Here is a 22,175-nt window from a genome sequence, read left to right on the forward strand (position 1 = left end):
TAGAGAACTTTTTCATCTTGCATATTAAGTAATATAATAATAACAATAATACTTATAATAACAATAATACTAAACAATAATAATAATAATAATAACAGCAAAAATTTACGTAAAGTTTCCAATAATAAGATATTTAGCGACATTATATATAATAAAAAGAAGCCACTTTAGTGACGTTTTGTCCCAAACAATCGTTTAGAGGGAAGTCATTGTAGTGACATCTTGACCCAAAACATTGTTTAGAGGAAAGCCACTAGTGGCGCGTCGTATTCAAAGGTTTCATATCTTATTCCATATACACTTACATTCAAATAATCTTGACAACATTATAACTTTGATTTTGTTAGCTTATATTCATGTCGTAGAGTTGAAACCATTTTTATCGTGTTTTGTCTTAAGGAACATCCACGAAAATTTTTTCATGTATATTTTTATGATTTTTTTTGCAGAATGGAATAAAACAAGAACAACATCCTTTCAATTGCTTTAAACTACCATTTTTTTGCGTTCATATTATTTATGAACAGATACACAAAATTTTAAAAATTGTAAGCTGTATTTTATCATATAAAATCGGTTTCAACTTTGCGTCGTGATAATATCTTCGGTTAACTTTGGACATTTCCGGAACATTATCGAACATTTTGAATATTCATTTATAAAACACTTCAATTAATAATAAACTCAAGTTTTTTTTAAGAGTAACCAATAAATTACAATAAAATTTATATACAAACTATCAAATTATGTTTATAAAAAAAGTTTTTTTACTTACTCTAGGCGCAAAGATTATTGGTAGAACTTGCGGGAAGTAAAATTAAATTATTTGCGCGGCTATAGAAAATCACAGTGCAATAAAATTAGTTAAAAAACTTCATCGCAGAATCAAATATATTAGCAAATTATACTGAATGATGTTCATGATTTCTGTACGATTTTGGTAATTTTTATGTATATACTGTCAGTACTCGATAAATATTATTTATCAGAATATCAAGTTATTTTATGTTAATATTAATAAAATTTTGGTGTACAGAGATAATATATATTATAGTTAATAATTTTAGCATGTCTCTGAAGAATTCTCAAGTGAGAAGGAAATAATTCTAAAATATCATTCAAATTCTTATCAGAAAATAAGATAAAAGAAGAAATAATATTATGCTATTAAACAATTAGCATAATTGTATTGTTATAATATTAATTTGTTATATATTTTATATCCTCTTAAATTGACTACGATAATGACAAAGAACATTTGTATATAAGCAATGGGAAAGATTTATTAATATATAGAAAAAAGAAAAATGTGCTTTAAATATAAAATCATTATAAAATTTTTTAGAAGTAAATAGAAATTAGTACGGTTTTGTTTCAATTGTATAAATTAAATAAAATCTGTCTAATAAAATCTCTCTTGAGAATACTATTGATTTTTCGATAATGTTCTATTTTAATGTGTCGAATGTAATTGGAAGAATTAATATACGTAAAAATGAAATATAGCGTTTTGTTTGAATTAAATAAAAGTAGTTTTTCAAATTTTGAAAGTTTACCTTAAAAAAATAATTCTATTAATACAGTGTTCCAATTAAAACATATTTTAGAGATATTATTTGAGATAATTATTTAGGATATTATTGCTCCTTATATTATAAAATATAAAAGATAAATAATTAAATATATCATCTGTGTGTATTTCAATATTTTGTACAAAAATATTTTTTTAAAAATATTTTAAGTTTAATTTATTTTTCATTGCATGTCTTTTTTATGATCTCCATAAATCTTTTTAAATTATAACTCTTATCTGTACAATAATTACAGTAATTGTAAGTAAGTTTCTGAAAAGAAGAGAAAATAAATTATCAAAAATTTATTTTAAACTATTAGGAAAAAATATATATTATGTTTGTTTATTATTTTTTGGATGCTTTTTATATTATTTTTCTTTAAAGTACAATTTTTATTTAAATTATTTTTTGTACCAACTTATATTCTTCAAATCCTTCAGCTTTTTTGTCATTAATTGTTAATTTTTCTACTTTGAGAACAAGTTCTATACAAAAATTCATCGATTAACATAAAAATTAAATTGTTGATTCACCAAAGCTATTTGTGAGTTAAATTTAATATTAGTAATTAAGCAGATTTGTTGGACAGAAAGTTATATATGATATTTGTTCGACAGAAAGTTATATATGAAAGCAATTGTGTCAGTATGCTTATGGAACAAACTCTTTTATTATCAAATTTAATCATAGCAGCAAATTATTTTGTGTAGTAAATTAATAGTATAGAAAAATAATTTGAGTTCGAAAAATATAATTTAATAATTTTTATAAAAATAAAGCAATTATTATGATTGCTATATTGGAGATATAATAGATTTTTTTTATTCACTCTTTTTACCCCAAAATTGCTTTTTATGGTAATTAATTTAATTTTTAATTTTTAATGATAACTCTGTTAATTGTTATTAATAAATATGTTATAAAGAAATTTGCTTTAAATTAATAACATTTATAATTTCAAATTTATTAATTTGATTTATTAATCAGGAAAGTTATTTTTTCAGTAAATAAACATAAACGATTCTTTAATTGATTACAATTTATTGTACATGCATATATGGGCTTTCCGATATAAACTGCTAGTAGTGAAAATTTATAGTTTACGTTACGTATATTATAGATAGATTTTTCATACTGACAATGAGTACTGACAATGAGTGTAATTCCTGTAATGTTTTAACATGCGAAAAAATCCGTGGACAAGCAAAGCGTTTTGCACGTAGCAAATGTCAACAAATCATGTTCGTATGTAATTATATTACATATAAAATTCGCCTTAAAATTCCCTAATATCATACACTTTACGATCTATTTATCGCATGTTTAAAGGTTCTTTCATCGGCATGTGATATTCGTTAATTCTCCCTCTTTTCCTTAAAATGCATTTTAATTTTTTGAAAAGAATCTATCATAATGTTTTTTATAAACAAAATTGATTTTATGGGAAATATTATTTTAAATTACAATTTCAAATTGCAAATATTATTTCAAATTACAAATATTATTATAAAATTATAAAATGCTTTAGAAATTGAATATTTTCTATGGCTTGGTTAGTTGTTGGTTAATTTTAGTTTTGATTTTTACATTTTTTGGGGGTACATTATTTTTTACGGGAAATTCTTTTTAAAAATTATTTTAGGTATAAAATAGATACATATACATACATATAATATAAATGGTATAAATGGTATGAAAAGTATAAAAAGGCAAATCCTTAATTTTTAACATTTGATATAATATTGTAATTTTGCTTTCTTTTCATATAAAGGATATATAGTATATTGCTCGAAATAATCATAATCTTCATCAGTAACCTGTTACTGATAAACACATTGCCTTGTGTTGATCCTCCAATGTAGCTTCTTTATCACTAGAACAACACGCGCGCACGCAATTCTTCGGTTTTATGTTAAAAAAAATATATATTTTTGAAAAATAATGTAAAATTTGTTTAAACTCGATTAATATTTTTTCACGGAAATTAGCTGTTAAAGCGTTAATTTTAACAATTTTGCTAATTAAATTTTAAAATAATACACACATATGTATATACATAATTTGAATATTTTATTTTCAGATCAATGTGTACTGTGTACTACAACTCTGCTATTGTACGTATCGGTGAGTAAGAAATTGTTTATTTTATAACATTTCTATAGCGGTAATGGGAATGTATATAATATGTTGAAAATATTAAAATAATAATATGTTTCAAATAATATGTTATAATATCTTATTCGCGATTAATATTTTTTGACAAAAATCAACTGATAATTGTCAAAAATATTAATCGAATTTAAAATATTATAACATCCCTTTCTAAAAAAGGCATGTTTAGTCGATTCTCGCAAGTATTGTTGCATCTTTTCCGTGATACTGATTGACTGTTTCGATTTGCATTGTGCGTTACATTCGTAACATCGAGAGGCTGTCACCGTGAGGGTTAGTAATTTAACAGTTTGTTCAAAATAAAATAAAATAAAATAATATGTTTGAAATAATATGTTATAATACTTTATCCGCGATTAATATTTTTTGACAGAAATCAGCTGATAACTGTCAAAAATATTAATTGAGTTTAAAGTATTATAACCTATTATTTAAAACTAATATTATTTTATTTGATTTAATTTCAAACAAATTGTCAAAGTGCTAATTCTCGCGAACAGTCTCTCGATGCTACGAATATAACGCACAACGCGAATCTTAACAGCCAATGAGCATCGCGGAAAAGTGACAACAATAAACTTCGAGATATTCGAGCAATCGACTTTACATATCTTTTTTAAAAAAGGATTTTTCGTCTTTTTTTATCAAATTATTTAATAATTGTAGGGAGGGCACGTCAAAGATAGCGAGCTGATATTAAATCGCAGTTTATTCATAAAGATTACAACTTAATTATACGGCTTAATCGTATGCGCGGATTTTGCATCGGTGGCCGGCCGTCTGCCATTAGCTTAGTCGAACCGTTCTGTTCGAGGGCAGGCGTGGAACTGCCTCTTTATCATTAACTAACTCTACACCCGAAATCGTCGGTGCATAAACAAACGCAGGCCGGATCGACGGGACGCAGCGTCTTGAGTGTCGCGAACCTCTTGAAGAGGCAACGCGCCGCACTTAAAGTATCGCCGAGTTATATACTGTTCGCACGCGTGGTTTCAAGTGGCCCCATGCCCATCGATTCTCTACGTGCGTGGGAATGGCCCTATGCCTGTCGGTCTCGAAACCCTTACAATTCGGCCAGCCTGACCATTAATCGTCCCGATTAATCGTGCGCGTAAAAACAAAAGAAAAATTTTACTGCTAAGCAAAATCTGCAGTTAAACTTAAACTTAAATTTAATGTAGACCTACTTGATATAAGCTTATTACAACTTAATCTAACTTAATCTAACATAAACATTATTATTGTTGTATTCAAATCTTAAGCGGTGTCCATGGTCGCATATTTGATGCTTCCCATGTTCCGCGATAAGGCGTTTGCGATAGCTGAAACCCTTCAACATCTTTTATTACGTATCGGTCATTTCTAAGTATGCGATCAACCTGATACGGGCCTTTAAACTTTGGTATCAGTTTTTGAGAGACACCCGGTGAATTATCGAAATTCTTTATCATCACTTTATCGCCTACTTGATATTTTTTCGCGGTTTTATGTTTACAATCGTAAGCTTGCTTATTCGCGTCTTGACTCTTTTGGATTTGCTTGGTCGCTTTGTCACGCACGCATGATAAATTTCGGGATATCTCGATTTGCCCGTTAACTTCTAGAGCATCTCGTAGCTCGTCAATTACTCTACCACGTTGCCGCATTCCAAAAAGTAACACGCTCGGGCATTCGTTCGTAGCTTTCGATACGGTATTATTACATGCAAATTCTACATCCTTAAGAGTATTATACCACGATGTCTTTTTCTCGTCTGTTAATTTCGCTATCATCGGTAATATTGTACGATTGAATCTCTCGACCTGACCATTCGCTTGAGGTGAAGCCGTGGCGATTTTCACATGCTGTATATTCTTATCATCTAAAAATTGTTCAAATTCACGCGACGTAAAACAACTGCCTCGATCCAAAATAATGCGTAATGGACGACTATAATACTCGAAATATGATTGAAGGCATTTTATGACTTCTGCCGCATTGGTGCTTTTAGTAGCGTATAACTTAACATATTTCGTAAAGGCATCGACAATGAAAAAAATATATCGATTTTTGCTAGAGCTCGACCTTGATGCGGGAGTTAAATGGTCGACGTGTATTGTAGCGAATGGTACACTACTTTTCGGTATGTTGTATAGTGACCCTTCGGTCTTTCCGGAATTCGGCGTAAAAGCGATACACTTGAGACAACTCTTAAGATGCTTTTCAACCTTCGATTTCATCTCTGGGAACCAATAACTACTTAAAATATTTCGAATCGTTTTCTCGACACCAACGTGACTCATTTCATTGTGATACTTATGGATAACGCTCGTTTCTAACATGGCGGGAACGTAAAACAAAATCTGCTCTTGATTTTTCTTGTACACTAATCCGTTTCTCATTTCGAATAATTTGCTTTCCGAAAGTTCTAACTCTTTACGAATCTTTAGAATTGCAGGGTCGTCGTTTTGACATAACGCGAGATTTTTATCGAAAGAGTTATCTTCGATCACAAAGACTTGCCGACTTAATGCATCTACGTGCAATATTCGAGAACCTGATCTATGCTCGATAATGTAATCATAATTTTGCATTTCTAATACTCATCGTGCGATGCGGGGATTGATCTCTTTTTTATTTAATGTCAGACTTAATGCTTGACAATCGGTAATAATTTTGAACTTTAATCCGAGTAAATATGTTCGGAATCGGCGAAGTGCATAAATTATCGCTAACGTCTCTAGTTCGAAACTATGATATTTCGATTCTGCCTCGATCGTTCTCTTCGAAAAATAAAATACAGGGTGCAGTTTCCGATCTGCCTTTCTTTGCAATAGAATCGCCCCGAATCCAACTGAACTCGCGTCGCAGTGGAGTTCCGTCTCGTCTAGCGGGGAATACAAGCTTAATATGGGTGCATCAATTAATCGAGCTTTAAGCGCTTCAAATGCTTGTCTTTCTGTCTCTTCGAAACAAAAATCCGCATTTTTCTTTGTCAGGTCGTACAGCGGTTTTGCTATAATTGAGAAGTTTTCAAACTTCCTAAAATAAGAACATAAACCCAAAAAGCTTTGAACATCTCGAACATTTCGTGGATCCGGAAATTTTTTTATCGCTTTGATACCCTGCTCCGTGGGTCGTATACCTTCGTTAGTTATTGTATACCCTAAATAATCTAACTTTGTTTGAAGGAATCGGCATTTATCTAAGCGTAACTCTAAACGGTTCGCGACGAGCAGTTTGAAAACCTTTTCAAAGAAAGTGGTGCTCTATCGTCTCCGTCGCGATGAGAAAATCGTCTAAGTATACCGATATTTCTCCTGCGTCAATTTGATCCTTGAATATTTGTGTGACATAACGTTGAAATTTAAGAGGAGCGCCCTTTAGCCCGAATGGCATTCTTACATACTCGTACTGCCCTAACGGCGTGACAAACGAAGTATATTTTATCGAGTCCTCGTGCATTTTAATGTGAAAAAACCCGCCTTTGAGATCCAACGTCGTAAAATATTTTTTCCCTTCTAATAAATCTAGTTGGTCTTCAATTAGTGGAAGCGGAAAATTATCGCGGGTCGTTATTTTATTAAGAGTTCGAAAATCTATACACATTCTCATTTCTCCGTTTTTCTTTTTCGTCAAAACAACCGGCGACGCATATTCGGATGCGCTCTCTCTAATAATGCCTTTGGCAGTCAAATCGTCTAAAATACATCGCAGCTTGGCTTTCTCATCATACGAAAGTCTACGCGGTGCGCACGAAAATGGTTTATCGTTTGTAAGCGTAAGCTTCATAATGTTTTCCACTGCGGGAATCAGTGGTCTTTTCGGATAAACATAACATCTTTCAAACAATTCGCGTGCTCGCGCTTTCACCCCAATCGAAAGATCTTCGTTAATACGCACATCCTGCGGAGATACGCGAGCGTCATTATCATCTATCTGAATATTCATAATATCGACAACTTCTTCATTTTTTAACGATAGTTTCGCTAACTTCATAAAATCGCGTCCTAAAATCATAGAATTTTTCATTGTTTTATCCGGAACAACGCGCAATACAACGTTATATTTTTCGCAATTGAATATGAGCGTCGCTTTACACGACCCAGCACTTTCAATCCGCTGCCGTTAACGCCGCAAAAACGTTCATGTCCGGAATCGCTAAACATATACTTCCGGGGAATATAACATTCTTTGATAAAGCAAATAGGACTTCCCGAGTCGATTAGCGCGTTAAAATTCATTTTAAAATTACCGTCCTTTTCGTCTATCAGCAATTCTACTCGTCGACGGAAATCGTCGTCCTCTCGCTGCTCCTGCGTCACGCAATTGATGTCTTCTTTCGGAGGACATTGCTTCGCTCGATGACCGAATTTTCCGCACTTGAAACAGGATCCTCGATCCCTCTTTGGCTTCGTACAGTCTGCTGCAAAATGCCCAATCTCGTTGCAATTGTAGCACTTTTTTGGTGGATTTGCCTCCTTTGGTTTACGTTGCTCTTCGTGCTGCTGCTTGTTTCTTCCTGTCGCCGGAGGACCTTCGCGACGTTGTGCAAAAGATCGGTGAGATTCTTTCGGCGGCGGAACGCTTGCGAATGCAGTCAGCATAGCGTCCACCGACTGATAACATTGCACCCTCACCTGCGTGCGTAGTTCCTGGCTGGGAATGCCTTCGATGACGTAACTAATGATTTCTGTGCGAAACTGGCACTCGGTTTGCTAGCGTCACTTTATCGTACAAATAATCTGCGAACGTTTCACTCGCGTTCCAGACTCTTGCCTCGAGTTCGCGTCGCAAAGTCAGCTGATCTGGCCGTTGCCCGTACATTCTTCTTAGCTCTCGCAGGAGGTCGTCACAGCTTAGTTCGACACAGTCAACTCTCGAATGGTACCACTTTAACGCTTTGCCGCTCAATCTGTTGCACACCAAGGCTTTCGCTCTGTGGTTGTCCAAGTCATAAGAGGAGAGTAGTTTCTTTACTTGCTTCTCCCATCGATCAAAGTCTAAATTACTGCCGCTAAATTCATCGACCAAATCTTTGAGCTCTTGCCATTTCTTCACGCCGAGTCGAGCGGATGTATCTTCCGATCGTGGCGACATTCTCAACAGCTCTAATTCTCTTCTCAAAAGTTCGGCCTCGCGCGCGGCTAAGTCTCTTTCCTTCCGTAAGAGTTCGACTTCACGTGAGGTAGAGACGGTGGTTTGAGCGCTCGTCCGCGCTGGCTGAGGTTCGTCGAGTTGCACTTCATGCGTCTCGTCATGACCAGATTCTGTTAAACTTAATTCTTCGGGCGGGACTCCTGCCTCCATCAGCCGTTTCACTAACTCGGTTTTTAACCCGAACGTCGACAAATTTCTACTCCTCAGCTTCTCCTTAAGTTCTACCACCGTAAGTGTGCTCATCTTGATTCCTTTCACCGACAGCACGTAAAAGATAACAAAGATCACACGTCAATCCGTTCGCACGTAGTATGTCACGGTTTTGAAAGCGTGACTTCGTAACGAGAGTTCAAAAACTTCGGGTCATAAGGCGCATAAGTTGAGTTCAATACAGTCCGCACGGTTTTTTTTTCTTTCTTAAATGTGTTGCACTGTCTCATAAACATAACATTGCCTGGATCACAAACACGAACCGGACTTACGACAGGCACACAAACCGAACGCGTAACATAAACTGCATACACGACATAAAGCATAAACATAACATGAAGCGCGCGCGCAACATAAATGGCTTCTTCTTAATTCGCCCACGACTTCATAAGCATAACTTTTCGCGATTTCCTCGTAAAGATCGTCGAAAATGTCCATAAATCATAACTGGTTCCACTTAACGTAACGCCGGTTTAACACCGATGGAATCCCACTTCTGTATTTTGTAGGGAGGGCACGTCAAAGATAGCGAGCTGATATTAAATCGCAGTTTATTCATAAAGATTACAACTTAATTATACGACTTAATCGTATACGCGGATTTTGTATCGGTGGCCGGCCGTCTGCCGTTAGCTTAGTCGAACCGTTCTGTTCGAGGGCAGGCGTGGAACTGCCTCTTTATCATTAACTAACTCTACACCCGAAATCATCGGTGCATAAACAAACGCAGGCCGGGTCGACGGGACGCAGCGTCTTGAGTGTCGCGAACCTCTTGAAGAGGCAACGCGCCGCACTTAAAGTATCGCCGAGTTATATACTGTCCGCACGCGTGGTTTCAAGTGGCCCTATGCCCATCGATTCTCTACGTGCGTGGGAATGGCCCTATGCCTGTCGGTCTCGAAACCCTTACATAATTGAGGTTCATCTGCTACTATCGCTTCCGTATTATTTTCTATTTCTTCCAATTGGAAATTTAAATTTTTTAAATTTTGCTAAACATAATTTATTATGATCATTTGGCAATGTAATATATAAGATAGAATAAATCATTGTTGTGCTTTAATTACGTTAAAACGGCAAATACTTTTTTAACATTAATTGTCCCTTCGCAAATAATTTTTGATTTTGTCGAAATATCTCTAACTAATATACATAATTTATAATTATTATTTAATGGATCAGTATAAGATATAATTTATTCAATATTTCCTGTAACAAAAGTGGTAAATGAAATATTCTACCTTTAACTTTTTTTACCTTTAACCATTTATTTTCGAGGGAACTTCTTATTAATAACAGTTCTTATTTTAAGAACAGTTTCATACGTTTTAACTCTCCGTAAAAATTTTTTTTAATGTATTAAGAGATAATATTACTTCGTGCACTTCATCTAAGAAGATTATTTAAGATGCAATATATAGAAATTAAGCCCTTTCAAAAGTTGCTTACACAATAATTACATATATATTACGCATTAACTTTTTATTGTTGTACGTACGTCATGAAATCTCTTCAAATTTGAATGTCTATTTGTGCTCTTGAAGACTATTGACTTTAGAAATATCTTTTTTATAACAATCTCTCGCATGATTCGCAAATATGTTGTAGTGTGTTTACTGAGCGTTTAGTCGAGACTTTAAATGCTTTATGATGTTTAGAAATAATATCATTATTACTCAAAATTGTATTGGTCTGTTGATATTTACATATATCTGCTTTTTCTTGTGCAGAAATAACAATTTTATTTATTGTGTTTATGTCAGCATGAATTAATGCTTTGTCTAAATATTCAGTTTTTCGATAATAAAACTGTAAGTTGATAAATTAAACGCTTCATATATCTTACTTTTGGAAAATGAGGCGATATAATAATTGAATTGAAAGAAACATACTTTTGCAAAATGTTAAATCTATATGACAGCTACGCATATGATCCAATTTCGCATTTGAAGTTTTTATAGTATATGTATGAATACTTTGCACACATCAATTTTGGTGCTTTCTTTAAAGTACATCTATTTACAGTTTCGAGGAACTTCTGATAATGGTCAATTAAAAGCGAATCGTAAATTTTACAATTGAAGTATTACACGACCAAGATTTTATGGATCTATCTGTTATTAATGATAATTTATTTACTACTTTTCCTTCTGTATTCATTACCAAAGGTTCAAATGAAGTTGCATTATGATGATATGTAGACTCAAAAAAATAATTTTCAGATGAGGCTGTACGTCTAAATTCGCCACATAATGCAGTTAATTTGTCTTTAATTGTAGAACATTTTGCGACAAGAGTTAAGCTTCTGCTTTCTTCTAATTAAAGTTAATTTTGTATATATTGCGAATATAACTGATTCTAATACATATGTACCAACATACAATATTTTCGTTACGGCTTTTAATTATTTCTCAATATGATCTCTAATATTGAGTTTATTTAATGATACTTTTAAGTATTTCTAAAGAATTATGAATTTTTATAGAATTTCTCGACCAGAATTAGAATTATATTTGTGGATTTTTTTTCTCTTTTTATAAATAAATCTTCTAATAGTGTAATATTTAAATTGCGGATGTATTCCACGCAAAATAGCCCGCAATTGTTAGTCGCTCCTTCCTGTTCCTTCCAAGGACATCCGGACAAAATATATCTTTACATGATGGCTTATGGTATTTCAATGCCTCAGAAATTTTCTGTGCTCTTTTCAAAGTACCTTTTTTTAATGAATTTAAAATTACTATTAAATAATTTCACTGCAGTACTCCGTTAAAATATCTTTTTTTTTAATTATTAAATAATAATGTGTGTATATACAAGTAGATTAACTATAAGAAAGATTTTTCAAAAAAGTTACTATTTCGAGCTGTTGAAACGGTATACCTGATAATGATGCAGAGTCCGTATTATACATTTTGAGATTTGCATTGGAAATCATTTTTGTGAAAAAGGAAAGAGATGTAATGATATCTATAGAAATATATATATTCTCGATTTTGGAAGATTTCTCGATATTCTATTTGACCAAAAGAACTCATTAATTTAACTATCCTCGGAACTGCTGGTTGTCTACGTCATCAAAAAAAGGATCTGATTCGTTATATCTTAACGAAGGCAAAAGTATCGGCAAAATATGACAGATTCTCACCCGTTTCTAGTGAATCATGTCCCTTTGATTATAAGTCCCAATATTCCTATGGTACGCATAATGCATATACACACATTTTTTTAATTTGCATATATGTAAAATATAAATCAAGAATATATATACAATTTAGGAAAAAGATTTTTAAAAATTTTTTAAATTAATTAAAAGATCAATTTAAAAAAAGATTAATTAAATTTAAATAAAAGAAGATTAGGATTTTGTTATAACTTCCTCGAATAGTGCTTTTGCAATAATTGATACTTTAAAATATGCATATTTCACATTTTCTAATGTTGCATTGAATTTAAAAAAATGTTTGAATTTTAGTTTTTCAGGAGAGAAAGAGAAAGATTGCACAAGCTTCTACATATTCCCCTTTGATGCCTAATATTGTCCCTATGGATATATTGCATATATGTAGAATATAAATCAAAAATATAAATTTAAGAAAAAAAATTAATTAAATATAAATAAAAGAAGTTTAGATTTTGGTTATACCTTTCCTAAATAGTTTCGCATTGGTTGATGCACAAAACTGCATCGTAGGTTTCTGTTTTAATTCTGCTCTGGTATTATTAATTTTTTGAAAATTTGTTTTCCACGTATTATTATTTAAAGTAGAAATTTCTTTGTACTCATGGTTCAAATGTGTTTTTAAATAAATAAATCTTTAATTAATTTAAAATTAGTGTAACATAAACTACATGTTCTATTATCATCAATTGGAATATAAAATTCCTACATCCAGGAATAATAACTTTTTTCGTGCAGTTCAGTACAATGGCGCTACAACTCCGAAACAAGCCTCATGAAGTTTAGCCCTCCACACATCTCACAATTAGTGCATCGGCTCCAACTCGACACGTGCAGCAAAGATTTCGCATCTGCAATCTACCATCTCACTCTAGATCTTTCTCTTGTGCGATTATTGTATATATTGAAGTCGAGACGTTTCCAAAACGCTGTAATAAAATATTTTTTTATTAAGTACTTTTTGAATTATAAAACTTGAAAGTTACAGTACCGCCGACATTCGCATTACCCAAGATGTATCACGTGGAGGTTGCCCAGTCGGATTTACATCTCGTGTATGTATGTGTGCGTGTGCGTGTGTGTGTGTGCGCGCGCGCGCATGCATGTGTGTATGTGTCAGCACAGCCAGAGGATCCCGAAATTCGTCAGTCCCCCGGTATTTTACGACTCCAAACCCTCTCTGTGCGCACGAGTGTGTGTGTATGTGTGTGTGTGTATGTGTGTGTGTGTATGTGTGTGTTAGATGTAATTAAAGAATTAATGTATTAGGTGTTCAAATTGATGTCTGTTTACTGCTTGACAGTGTGCCAAACAGATGTAGATACTTTGCACTCTTTGCAGTACATTTTCTAGCATTTCCTGTCCAATTAAATTCGAAACGTCTAATATTCTGGCTCGTAATTCATCAATGTTGGCAGGTTTTGTTTCGTATATCTTGCTTTTCAAATATCCCCAATAAAAATAATCTAGTGAGGTTAGGTCTGGTGATCTAGGTAGCCACTTGATTGTACCTCTTCTACCAATTCATTTATTAGAAAATGTTTCATTCAGAAAATCACGAGTCATTACGGCAAAGTGAGCTGGAGCCCCATCCTGCTGGAACCAAACATGTTCAAAAGCAATTCCTGTAATGTTTTGGACATACGTGGCACGACTTCGGTTTTTAATAGGTATACGTAATTGTGTGCATTTATATTCCCTTCAATAAAAACGGCCCTACAATATGTATGATGACCTATTATCTCAGCCCAAACATTTAGTTTCTGGGAATATTGAGTGTGACAATCCCTCATCTATTCAGGATTATAGTTAGCCCAATATTAAATTTTGACGATTGACAGATCCGTTTAACTCGAAGGTGGCCTCGTCAGAAAAACAAATCCAATTAAAAAATTGATGGTTCTCATCATATCGTCTCATCATTTCCTCGCAAAATTTAATTCTTCTGTCAAAATCATTCTCAGACAGTTCTTGAACGAGTCTCATTTTATACGGGAGGTAATCATGTTTCTTCAAAATGTCTGCGACCGATTTTCAGCTTATATAGCACTGAGCTATTTTCGAAGGAGGCTTATGGGGATTTTCGATAACACTTTGTAGAACTTTCAAAGCTACATCATCGTTACTTGCTGTTTTTGATTTCCCGGATCTTCTTTCATCTGCAACTGAACTTGTTCTTTCGCGAAACTATTCGATAGACAGTAACTTTAGAAATTGGATCGCGATGAGGATATGTGTTACTAAACAGATTCGCGACGGTAGAATCTCATTTTATCATTATACCCTCGCATCATAAGAATATAGTAATTCTCTCTGTATGAGTTAGATGCATTTTTAAAAGTAATCAGATATGTAATGGTACAATCGTAGAAAAATTAAAGATTTTATGTAGAAAAAGTGATAAGGAATGACGGATTTCTCAAATATTATTAAATTGTACGAGTATGAAGTTCGCGTTCTTCTGCCTTCATATTTTCAGGAGAATAATAACGCAGGGCGTGTAATGGTCCAAATATGATTTATTTTCGACTGTGCTAATAAATAAATAAGAAAAAAATATTTTTATCCGATTTATCCTCCAGTCCGAAAGCCTTCAGTAACTCGAATAAGCGCATCGGCATATAATTAACACTGTCGATGAATTTCGTATGTCCTAATTGTATGTCGTTAATTTTGAAATTAGTTAATGTTCCTTGGGGAGATAGGCCCCCGGGGTGCAATATAAAAAATAAATTCATTAGCGGGGGACAATCACTCCCCCCCAACCCATCTCTATATGCAATTAAACGCATGAGGGGAGCCTAAGCTCCTCAAAGTCAAGAGTTAAAAAGCTGATATGAAAATTGACCCGGTCGACTGACCGGGGCGATGTATTGTATATAATTTCTAAAAATTTACCTTTAAAAAAAGGTAAAAAGAAACGCCAAATATAGGCACGCCAGTAATGAAAAATTACCCACTGCAAACCTATATAGAATCGCACAAGAAAAATAATAATATCAAAAAAATTGCGCCATGTAAAAGTAGAAACTTGTATCAGTGAAAAATTAAAGTTGCAAATAAAGTCGTATATAGACTTCTCTTCACGCTGAAAGTTGTATGAAAAATTACCTACTGCAAACCCATGTAGAATCGTAATAATAAAAAAAAAGGATAATTCAAACACAAAAAAATTAAAAATTAATAGAAAAATTAAAAATTTTTGCAAAAATTAAAAATGATTACAAATTAAAAAATTAAAAAAAACTTGGTGCTGCTAAATTAAACAATTTGTTAAAGTTAATTTTGAAATTTGTTTTGAAATTTTGAAATCGACGACGAGAGAATAAAGAATTTCCAATTTTTTTGTAAATAATTAATATATAATTTTATTGTGAGTAAACTTACGTGAAGATTCTGCCTTGGATTCTTCTTCCACTTGTCGTCTTTGGGAAAGCCAGTTTTACAGGGGTGTTATGAATAATTAATAACGATTGAAAATTTAACTTTATAATATAATCACGGTTGCAATTTTCTCATCAAAAGTATAGAATAAAATAATTACCTAATAACTGTATCCTTCGATGATCGTGTTGGAAACTTTCACGCATAAGTATTATTTCAGCGGCAATGTTTAACAAGACCACCGAAATGCCCCAATCTATATAAAATTCCGAGTGAAAAATTGGGGCTCAAGCATGCTAATTTCGTAGAAATATTGTAATTATTAAGCGATTTTTTTCCGTCAGCTACGATAAATACGAAATAGCATTTATGATCAGCACTAAACTCGCGGCTAAAATTACGCATTCAAATATTAAATTTTTGAAAGCTGTCATTTTTTCTCCTCACTCACACGTTTACACATAACTTACAGAGCATTAATACAACGCACTAATATGATATGTCGCAACTCGCACATTTACGAAACGTGTAATTTAGTTCGGACAATGTCAAACTCAAAATGTTTATTTTCTATTACACAATGCGAAATTTATCGAGTTGACTCTGATTGTTGGTGAATTTTAGCAACAAGCTACCGGAATAAGTGTTTAAATATACAATAGCACTGTTTTTGCATTACGATAATACTTTTTCTAAATATTTTGCAACTTGAGAAATAATACATAATTGTTTTTTGTTTCATCATAATCACATATTTGACGGCGTTTTTTACATTGTTTATTTTTATCAAATATATGATTAGGAATATTTAATATGTCTTTTTGTAATTTTCTAACCTTATAATTGTAGGGAGGGCACGTCAAAGATAGCGAACTGATATTAAATCGCAGTTTATTCATAAAGATTACAACTTAATTATACGGCTTAATCGTATACGCGGATTAAGCATCGGTGGCCGGCCGTCGGCCGTTAGCTTAGTCGCCTTAGTCGAACCGTTCTGTTCGAGGGCAGGCGTGGAACTGCCTCTTTATCATTAACTAACTCTACACCCGAAATCGTCGGTGCATAAACAAACGCAGGCCGGGTCGACGGGACGCAGCGTCTTGAGTGTCGCGAACCTCTTGAAGAGGCAACGCGCCGCACTTAAAGTATCGCCGAGTTATATACTGTCCGCACGCGTGATTTCAAGTGGCCCTATGCCCATCGATTCTCTACGTGCGTGGGAATGGCCCTATGCCTGTCGGTCTCGAAACCCTTACATAATGGTCAGATTGCTTTTCTTATTTTCGTAAATGAATTACTTTTATCACTTCTTGTTGTATCTTCAAAACATTGGTTTTATACAACATTTCGTAGCTGGACAAAATCACGCTTTCTATGCATTTCTTGCTGAGTTGTCTCTATACTACAACTCCCCAGACAGCCATATCTGTTTGAACAGATTTTGCCAAACGTCTGTTATATATTTTTGCTAGCAAAAAAACTGCAGATTGTATACAAAATCTGTTATATGAAATAATGATAGCAGAATGTTGGCAGAAATGTTACAAAACCTGCTGACATAATTTGGTAGCAAGTCAGCAGCATAAACCAAATAGGATTTGTATAAAATTATCATAGCAGATTGGCGGCAGAAACCGAGCAGGATCTGTTGGGAATCTGCGCAACGTAGTTTGATGTCAGATTGGCGGCAGAAATCGAGCAAGGTTTGCGTGCGCACAATCTGATGACAAATTGACAACAGAATCTGCATTTTGCAGTTATTTAATAGTTCCTTCGCTTACCGCTATGCGATGTATTTTCTCGCAATCAAATTTCTGTTAAAACTACATATAAAGTCTGCAAAAGTCGTGGCCTATTATTAAAGGATTAAAAGTACATTTCTATCAGTTTTAAACTGATTGGAATCAATAGGATAAATTATCCATTTACTTCCTATATTGATTTATTTCCTATTCATTTAAAGCATAAAGCAAGAATTTAATTCTCATATAAATAATTATATCTTAAATTTTAAAAATTAATTTATTTTTACAATTTATTTTATTATTAAAATTTAATTAAATTGAACATTTGTTATATGAGATATAACTACGATATAACATATATGTTATACATTAAATGTCATATTTATGATAAGAAAATTATAATTAATTGATAACATCGTATGCATCTGTTATATTTATTAAAAAATATTCAATTTTATTAATATATTTATATTCAAATTGCAAGAAACTGCAGGTCCTGCTCGCAAATTGCTGTCAGATTGTATGTTTGAAACTAAGAGAGCGCATTATTACAAAATCAATTATCGTTACATGAAAATATTCGGCATTGCCCTGCGCACATGTTTAGATTCGACAGTCACCTTCAAGGCTGTCGTAAATAATTGTCGACAGTAAAATTGTCAACTCGAGTCATTAAACCGAACAAAACATCTAGCATCTTAACAACAATACATGCCAAAAGTCACCTCGTCGTTCACCGTATTGCGCTAAATCCTATCTAGAAACGTCTAGAAAAATCGCGCGTATAAAAGCAACGAGCGCGCAAAGAGCAGCACCAGATTGCTTTTCGTATTCGCTATCGAAAGTCGTCGCGCCGTATTATATTCATATTCAATCGAAGGTGCTTACTTCGAACTACCGCGGGTGCATTTGCGAGTTATTAATAATACGAATTGTGTCCTTTTTTTATTGTATATATTTGTACTTTCTTTTTTGTCTGAAATATATCGTGTAGTGTCAAGATTGTGCAATACTTTACTTGCGGTGTCCAAACAACCTTGCCCTTCATGTAACATTGCTGGTCCTTCGAGCCGGATCTTTTTTGTTGTGTCCATTCTCCAGCGGTCCTCTTCCGCGACGGGCTCTCATAGGAGTCAGTGCATTCACGTGTTCGTGAGCGTGCATCTTGCAGTTCGGTTGTTTCGCCGTTGGTTGCATCGCCGCGTCGCCGGTCCACCATGAGCATGGATGCCGACGCTTTGTTGAGGAGTCAACAGGATCTCCATGGTCGCATTGCCCGAGCCTACGAATATTTGAAGAAGTCAGGCACTGCCAAAATCACCGTAGGAGTGATCGAATCACGCTTACAAACCTTGGAAGCGCATTGGAACAAATTCGAACAGAATCATGAGGAATTGTGCAGTACTCACTGGAATTTGGTATCGAAGCGCGATTATATTAAAGCAGACTACTACGGATTGGTAGAAGAAGCATTTACGGTCCAAAGAGGCACGCTCATGGACTGTTTGAGCTCACTCAAGAGTGCAATGGCGCCGCCGGAGACGCCAGATCCACCTCCTCCTCCGCGGCGGACGCTCCCTCGCATTCAGCTTCCAACATTCTCCGGCAAGTATGAGGAGTGGCCGGCGTTTCGCGACCTTTTCCGATCGCTCGTGGTAACCGACCCAGCTGTATCCAGCGTGGAGCAGCTATTTTACCTGAGATCCAGTGTGAAAGGGGAAGCCGAGAAGATGATCCGGAACATACCCACGACTGATGCAAATTTCGACCGGGCGTGGTCCATGTTGGTCAACGAAAACAAACGGCTTCTGGTGAGGTCCTGTCTGTCGTCCTTCCTTGCAATACCTAAAATGAAGAATGAATCAGTTGGAGACTTGAAACGTATTTGTCATGGGATATTGAATACTGTCGGAACGCTAGGCAGCATCGACCGCCCAATCACGGATTGCACGGATCTACTCTTGCACCTCATAGTCGAAATGCTCGACTCGCGCTTGCGGCGGGACTGGAAAACTGCGATAGGCGAAACATCTGACCCCCCGTCGTACGAGACACTTAAGACATTTCTCGAGTGTCGAATGCGCACACTGGAAGCGTTGCATCCTGCAAAGGGCGAGTCGAGCGAGGCATCCGGAAGCAAATCGAATGCTTCCACGAAATCAGCAAGGTCGCATGTAACGCAGAAGACGATCAAGAAGGGAGATCGATGCCCTCTCTGTCAAGGAGATCACTACATCCTGTTCTGCAGTGACTTTCAAAGGAAGAAGCCGACGGAGAAGAAGACGTTCGTGGAATCCAATCATCTGTGCCCCAACTGCCTAGGTAAACATCAGCTCGCAGATTGCCAATCGAAGAAGTCCTGTGCCGCATGCAACGCGCGGCACCACTCGTCGACGCATGACGCGTACGCGCCTGAAACCAAATCGTCCGCTACTGTCTCGTCTCTCCACGTGCAAAGCCACAACACGAAGGAAGCTACAGTGCTCCTAGCAACCGCACGCGTCAATGTCTTGGACCGTCAAGGAACCATGCATCAGGTGCGCGCGATGGTCGATTCCGGTTCTGAGGTATCACTGGTTACCGAAGCCGTTGCACAGCGTTTCCGCCTTCAACGCTCGTCTGCACACGTTTCCATCCTAGGCATCGAAGGGCGACGCATAATCTTGAAACCAGGGGTTTCAGCCCAATCTTCGGCGGAGCACACGGGGACTCCGAATATACAAGCAGCAAAACATGGAAAACGAGTAGCGGAAGGTACCGGCGAAATTAGTAATAATGGGCTGTAATTGATTATTCCGCGATCCAAATAGATTCCAGAGCGCGAACGAGGCGGAAAATAACAAATCTAGCGGAAAGTGTAGATACGCCACACTTCTTATATATTGAGAAGCTATACCCTAGTGCACTTTCAGAGAAACCACAAGTATTTCTTTTAGTTCTGGCTCAAGGAGCAATATTTAATTTTGTTTTTACATATGTAATGACCGTAGGAATCGCGATTCACGATATTATTATATTTAAGGGGACTTTATCCCAAACGATATTCAGTTCTCTAGTAGTAGCGGGTGCAAAACCGATAGTTTCCGAGCACCGAGTAAAATATAACTTTATTTTAGCTAACCGTGCAAACGCAGGACTCGCGTTTCGCGAAAAAGATATTATTTACAAGAGTTTACTCTTGACGAGTACATGTTATTTAATTATAACGCGCTCAACAATTATCATTCCGCACAGCGGGCGATATTTTAGTTTATGCCATAACGACCGGGAAGACGTAGGACACGCGACCGGCGTATTTTATTATCTTAAGTTATTCGCGATAATATTAGTTTATTCTGTAAAGTCCGGGAAGACGTAGAACACGCAACCGGCGTATTTTGTTATTTTATGTTATTCGTGATAATATTAGTTTATTCTGTAACGTCCGGGAAGACGTAGGACACGCGACCGGCGTATTTTATTATTTTATGTTATTTGCGATAATTTTAGTTATACTGTGACGTCCGGGATGACGTAGGACACGCAACAGGCGTATTTCTTTATTTTATGTTAGCATTTAATTATATTTGTAATATTAATTTAAGAATAAATAATTTATGTTATCTTTATTATTTTAGTTACTCGCGAAAGCATATAATTAATATTTCGCGGAATCTCTTTGTCATGGATCGTTGCGTTAGCGAACAAAGAGCGGCGGTGGGCGGAGCTTCGGTCAGCAGAATCTGCTGACAAAACACAAGCTCAATGCGGACGCAGTTGATATCAATCTGCCGCAATACTCTGATTGAATTTGCTGCCAATCTGCCGACATACTGCTAATATTTTGCTTACTGGGTCTTAACTTTTTGCATAGATTGCGAAACAAGTAATTCATATATTCAATATTTGCACGGTCACCATTTGTTCGCGGTATGGTCTCTATTATCATCGATGGTCTCTATTATCATCGATGGTCTGATATACGCTGCTATTACCATTAATAGCAGTTCTATAAATCATTCCATGCATTTCCAGGTTACTTTTAAAGCCTTTTATAATAGTATCGCTCTCCATGTTGTGAAGCTTGTGTTACGATCGAAATTTTTGTAGCATTTATGGTTTCTTGATTCGATTTAGTTTTGTTCCACTACACTACATTACATATCGTGCAAAATTTATTGCGGACACCGACGAAGGAATCTTTTTTGTGCAGTAACCAATTGTAACATCAACGCCGGAAAGAGAATCGTAGGCGTTGATGTCTTCATCCAATTATTGTCCGCTATAACAGTTATATACAGTTTATTGTTTCTTTTCTTTCGAGATCGAGTTGCTTTTCAACTTTGCTAGTCATTTTTATATTTTCCACGGTTGTTTTCTTAAAACCGTTGATTAAATTTTTTCGATATTTAATATAAGTTTTATCGGACATGCATGGAATATTCATGGCTGCACATAACTCTCTTCCAGAAGGATAAAACCAATTCCAACTGTAAAATCCTGTGTCTACGATCCGAGAATTCGGTCCGAGAACTCGGACCGAGAAAAAGTTACTAAAACTCGGATCGTGGACACACCGAACTTGGATGCAAAACTCGAATAGAAAGCTCGGATGAAAAAATGCGTCGCGTCCCATTTTTCCATACTAGTTGCTAGGTTTATATCAATTTAATTTCTTGTTGTCAACATTATTACTTTATAAATAACTAATAAATGTTGGTGAACGTGACATTGGATAATAGAAATGTAATTTTTATAACTTTTAATAATTTTTTCTTTATTTTTTTA

At 35.0% G+C, this 22,175-nt stretch overlaps 3 protein-coding genes and 1 long non-coding RNA gene across 5 annotated transcripts in view; 2 read left to right on the plus strand and 2 right to left on the minus strand.

The window, feature by feature from the left end:
• The window catches only part of LOC145937319 (uncharacterized), a 33,456-nt gene extending 14,817 nt beyond the window's left edge, over positions 1-18,639 (minus strand). For both annotated transcript variants that reach the window (XR_014425541.1, XR_014425538.1), the window contains exon 1: positions 18,445-18,639. This is a non-coding gene — a long non-coding RNA (uncharacterized LOC145937319). The remainder of the gene's footprint in view (positions 1-18,444) is intronic.
• LOC145932988 (uncharacterized) overlaps positions 1-22,175 on the minus strand; it is a 218,765-nt gene that overhangs the window by 91,123 nt on the left and 105,467 nt on the right. The gene's annotated exons all lie outside the window — the stretch shown is intronic.
• The window catches only part of LOC145937289 (uncharacterized), a 114,593-nt gene that overhangs the window by 21,324 nt on the left and 71,094 nt on the right, over positions 1-22,175 (plus strand). Inside the window, exon 4 of the mRNA XM_083040260.1 lies at positions 3,655-3,698. Within this exon, the coding sequence (XP_082896386.1) occupies positions 3,655-3,698 (44 nt within the window). The remainder of the gene's footprint in view (positions 1-3,654; positions 3,699-22,175) is intronic.
• On the plus strand, positions 18,625-21,059 carry LOC145937270 (uncharacterized). The gene is made up of 2 exons (XM_083040221.1): positions 18,625-20,162; positions 21,026-21,059. The coding sequence occupies exons 1-2, from the start codon at positions 18,626-18,628 to the stop codon at positions 21,043-21,045; spliced, it is 1,557 nt and encodes a 518-aa protein (XP_082896347.1). The 5' UTR covers position 18,625; the 3' UTR covers positions 21,046-21,059.

This window comes from Prenolepis imparis, unplaced genomic scaffold (genome assembly GCF_030444845.1).
Source record: "Prenolepis imparis isolate NDT839.2.m4 unplaced genomic scaffold, iyPreImpa1.0 SCAF_1, whole genome shotgun sequence".
NCBI classification, from domain to species: domain Eukaryota; kingdom Metazoa; phylum Arthropoda; class Insecta; order Hymenoptera; family Formicidae; genus Prenolepis; species Prenolepis imparis.

Bases quoted from the DNA above. Each gene is read 5' to 3' on its own strand.
- LOC145937270 (XM_083040221.1), top strand. From the start codon at position 18,626: ATGAGCATGGATGCCGACGCTTTGTTGAGGAGTCAACAGGATCTCCAT. The intron at 20,163-21,025 runs GTACCGGCGAAA...TTATTATTTTAG, and splicing joins TGGAAAACGAGTAGCGGAAG to TTACTCGCGAAAGCATATAA.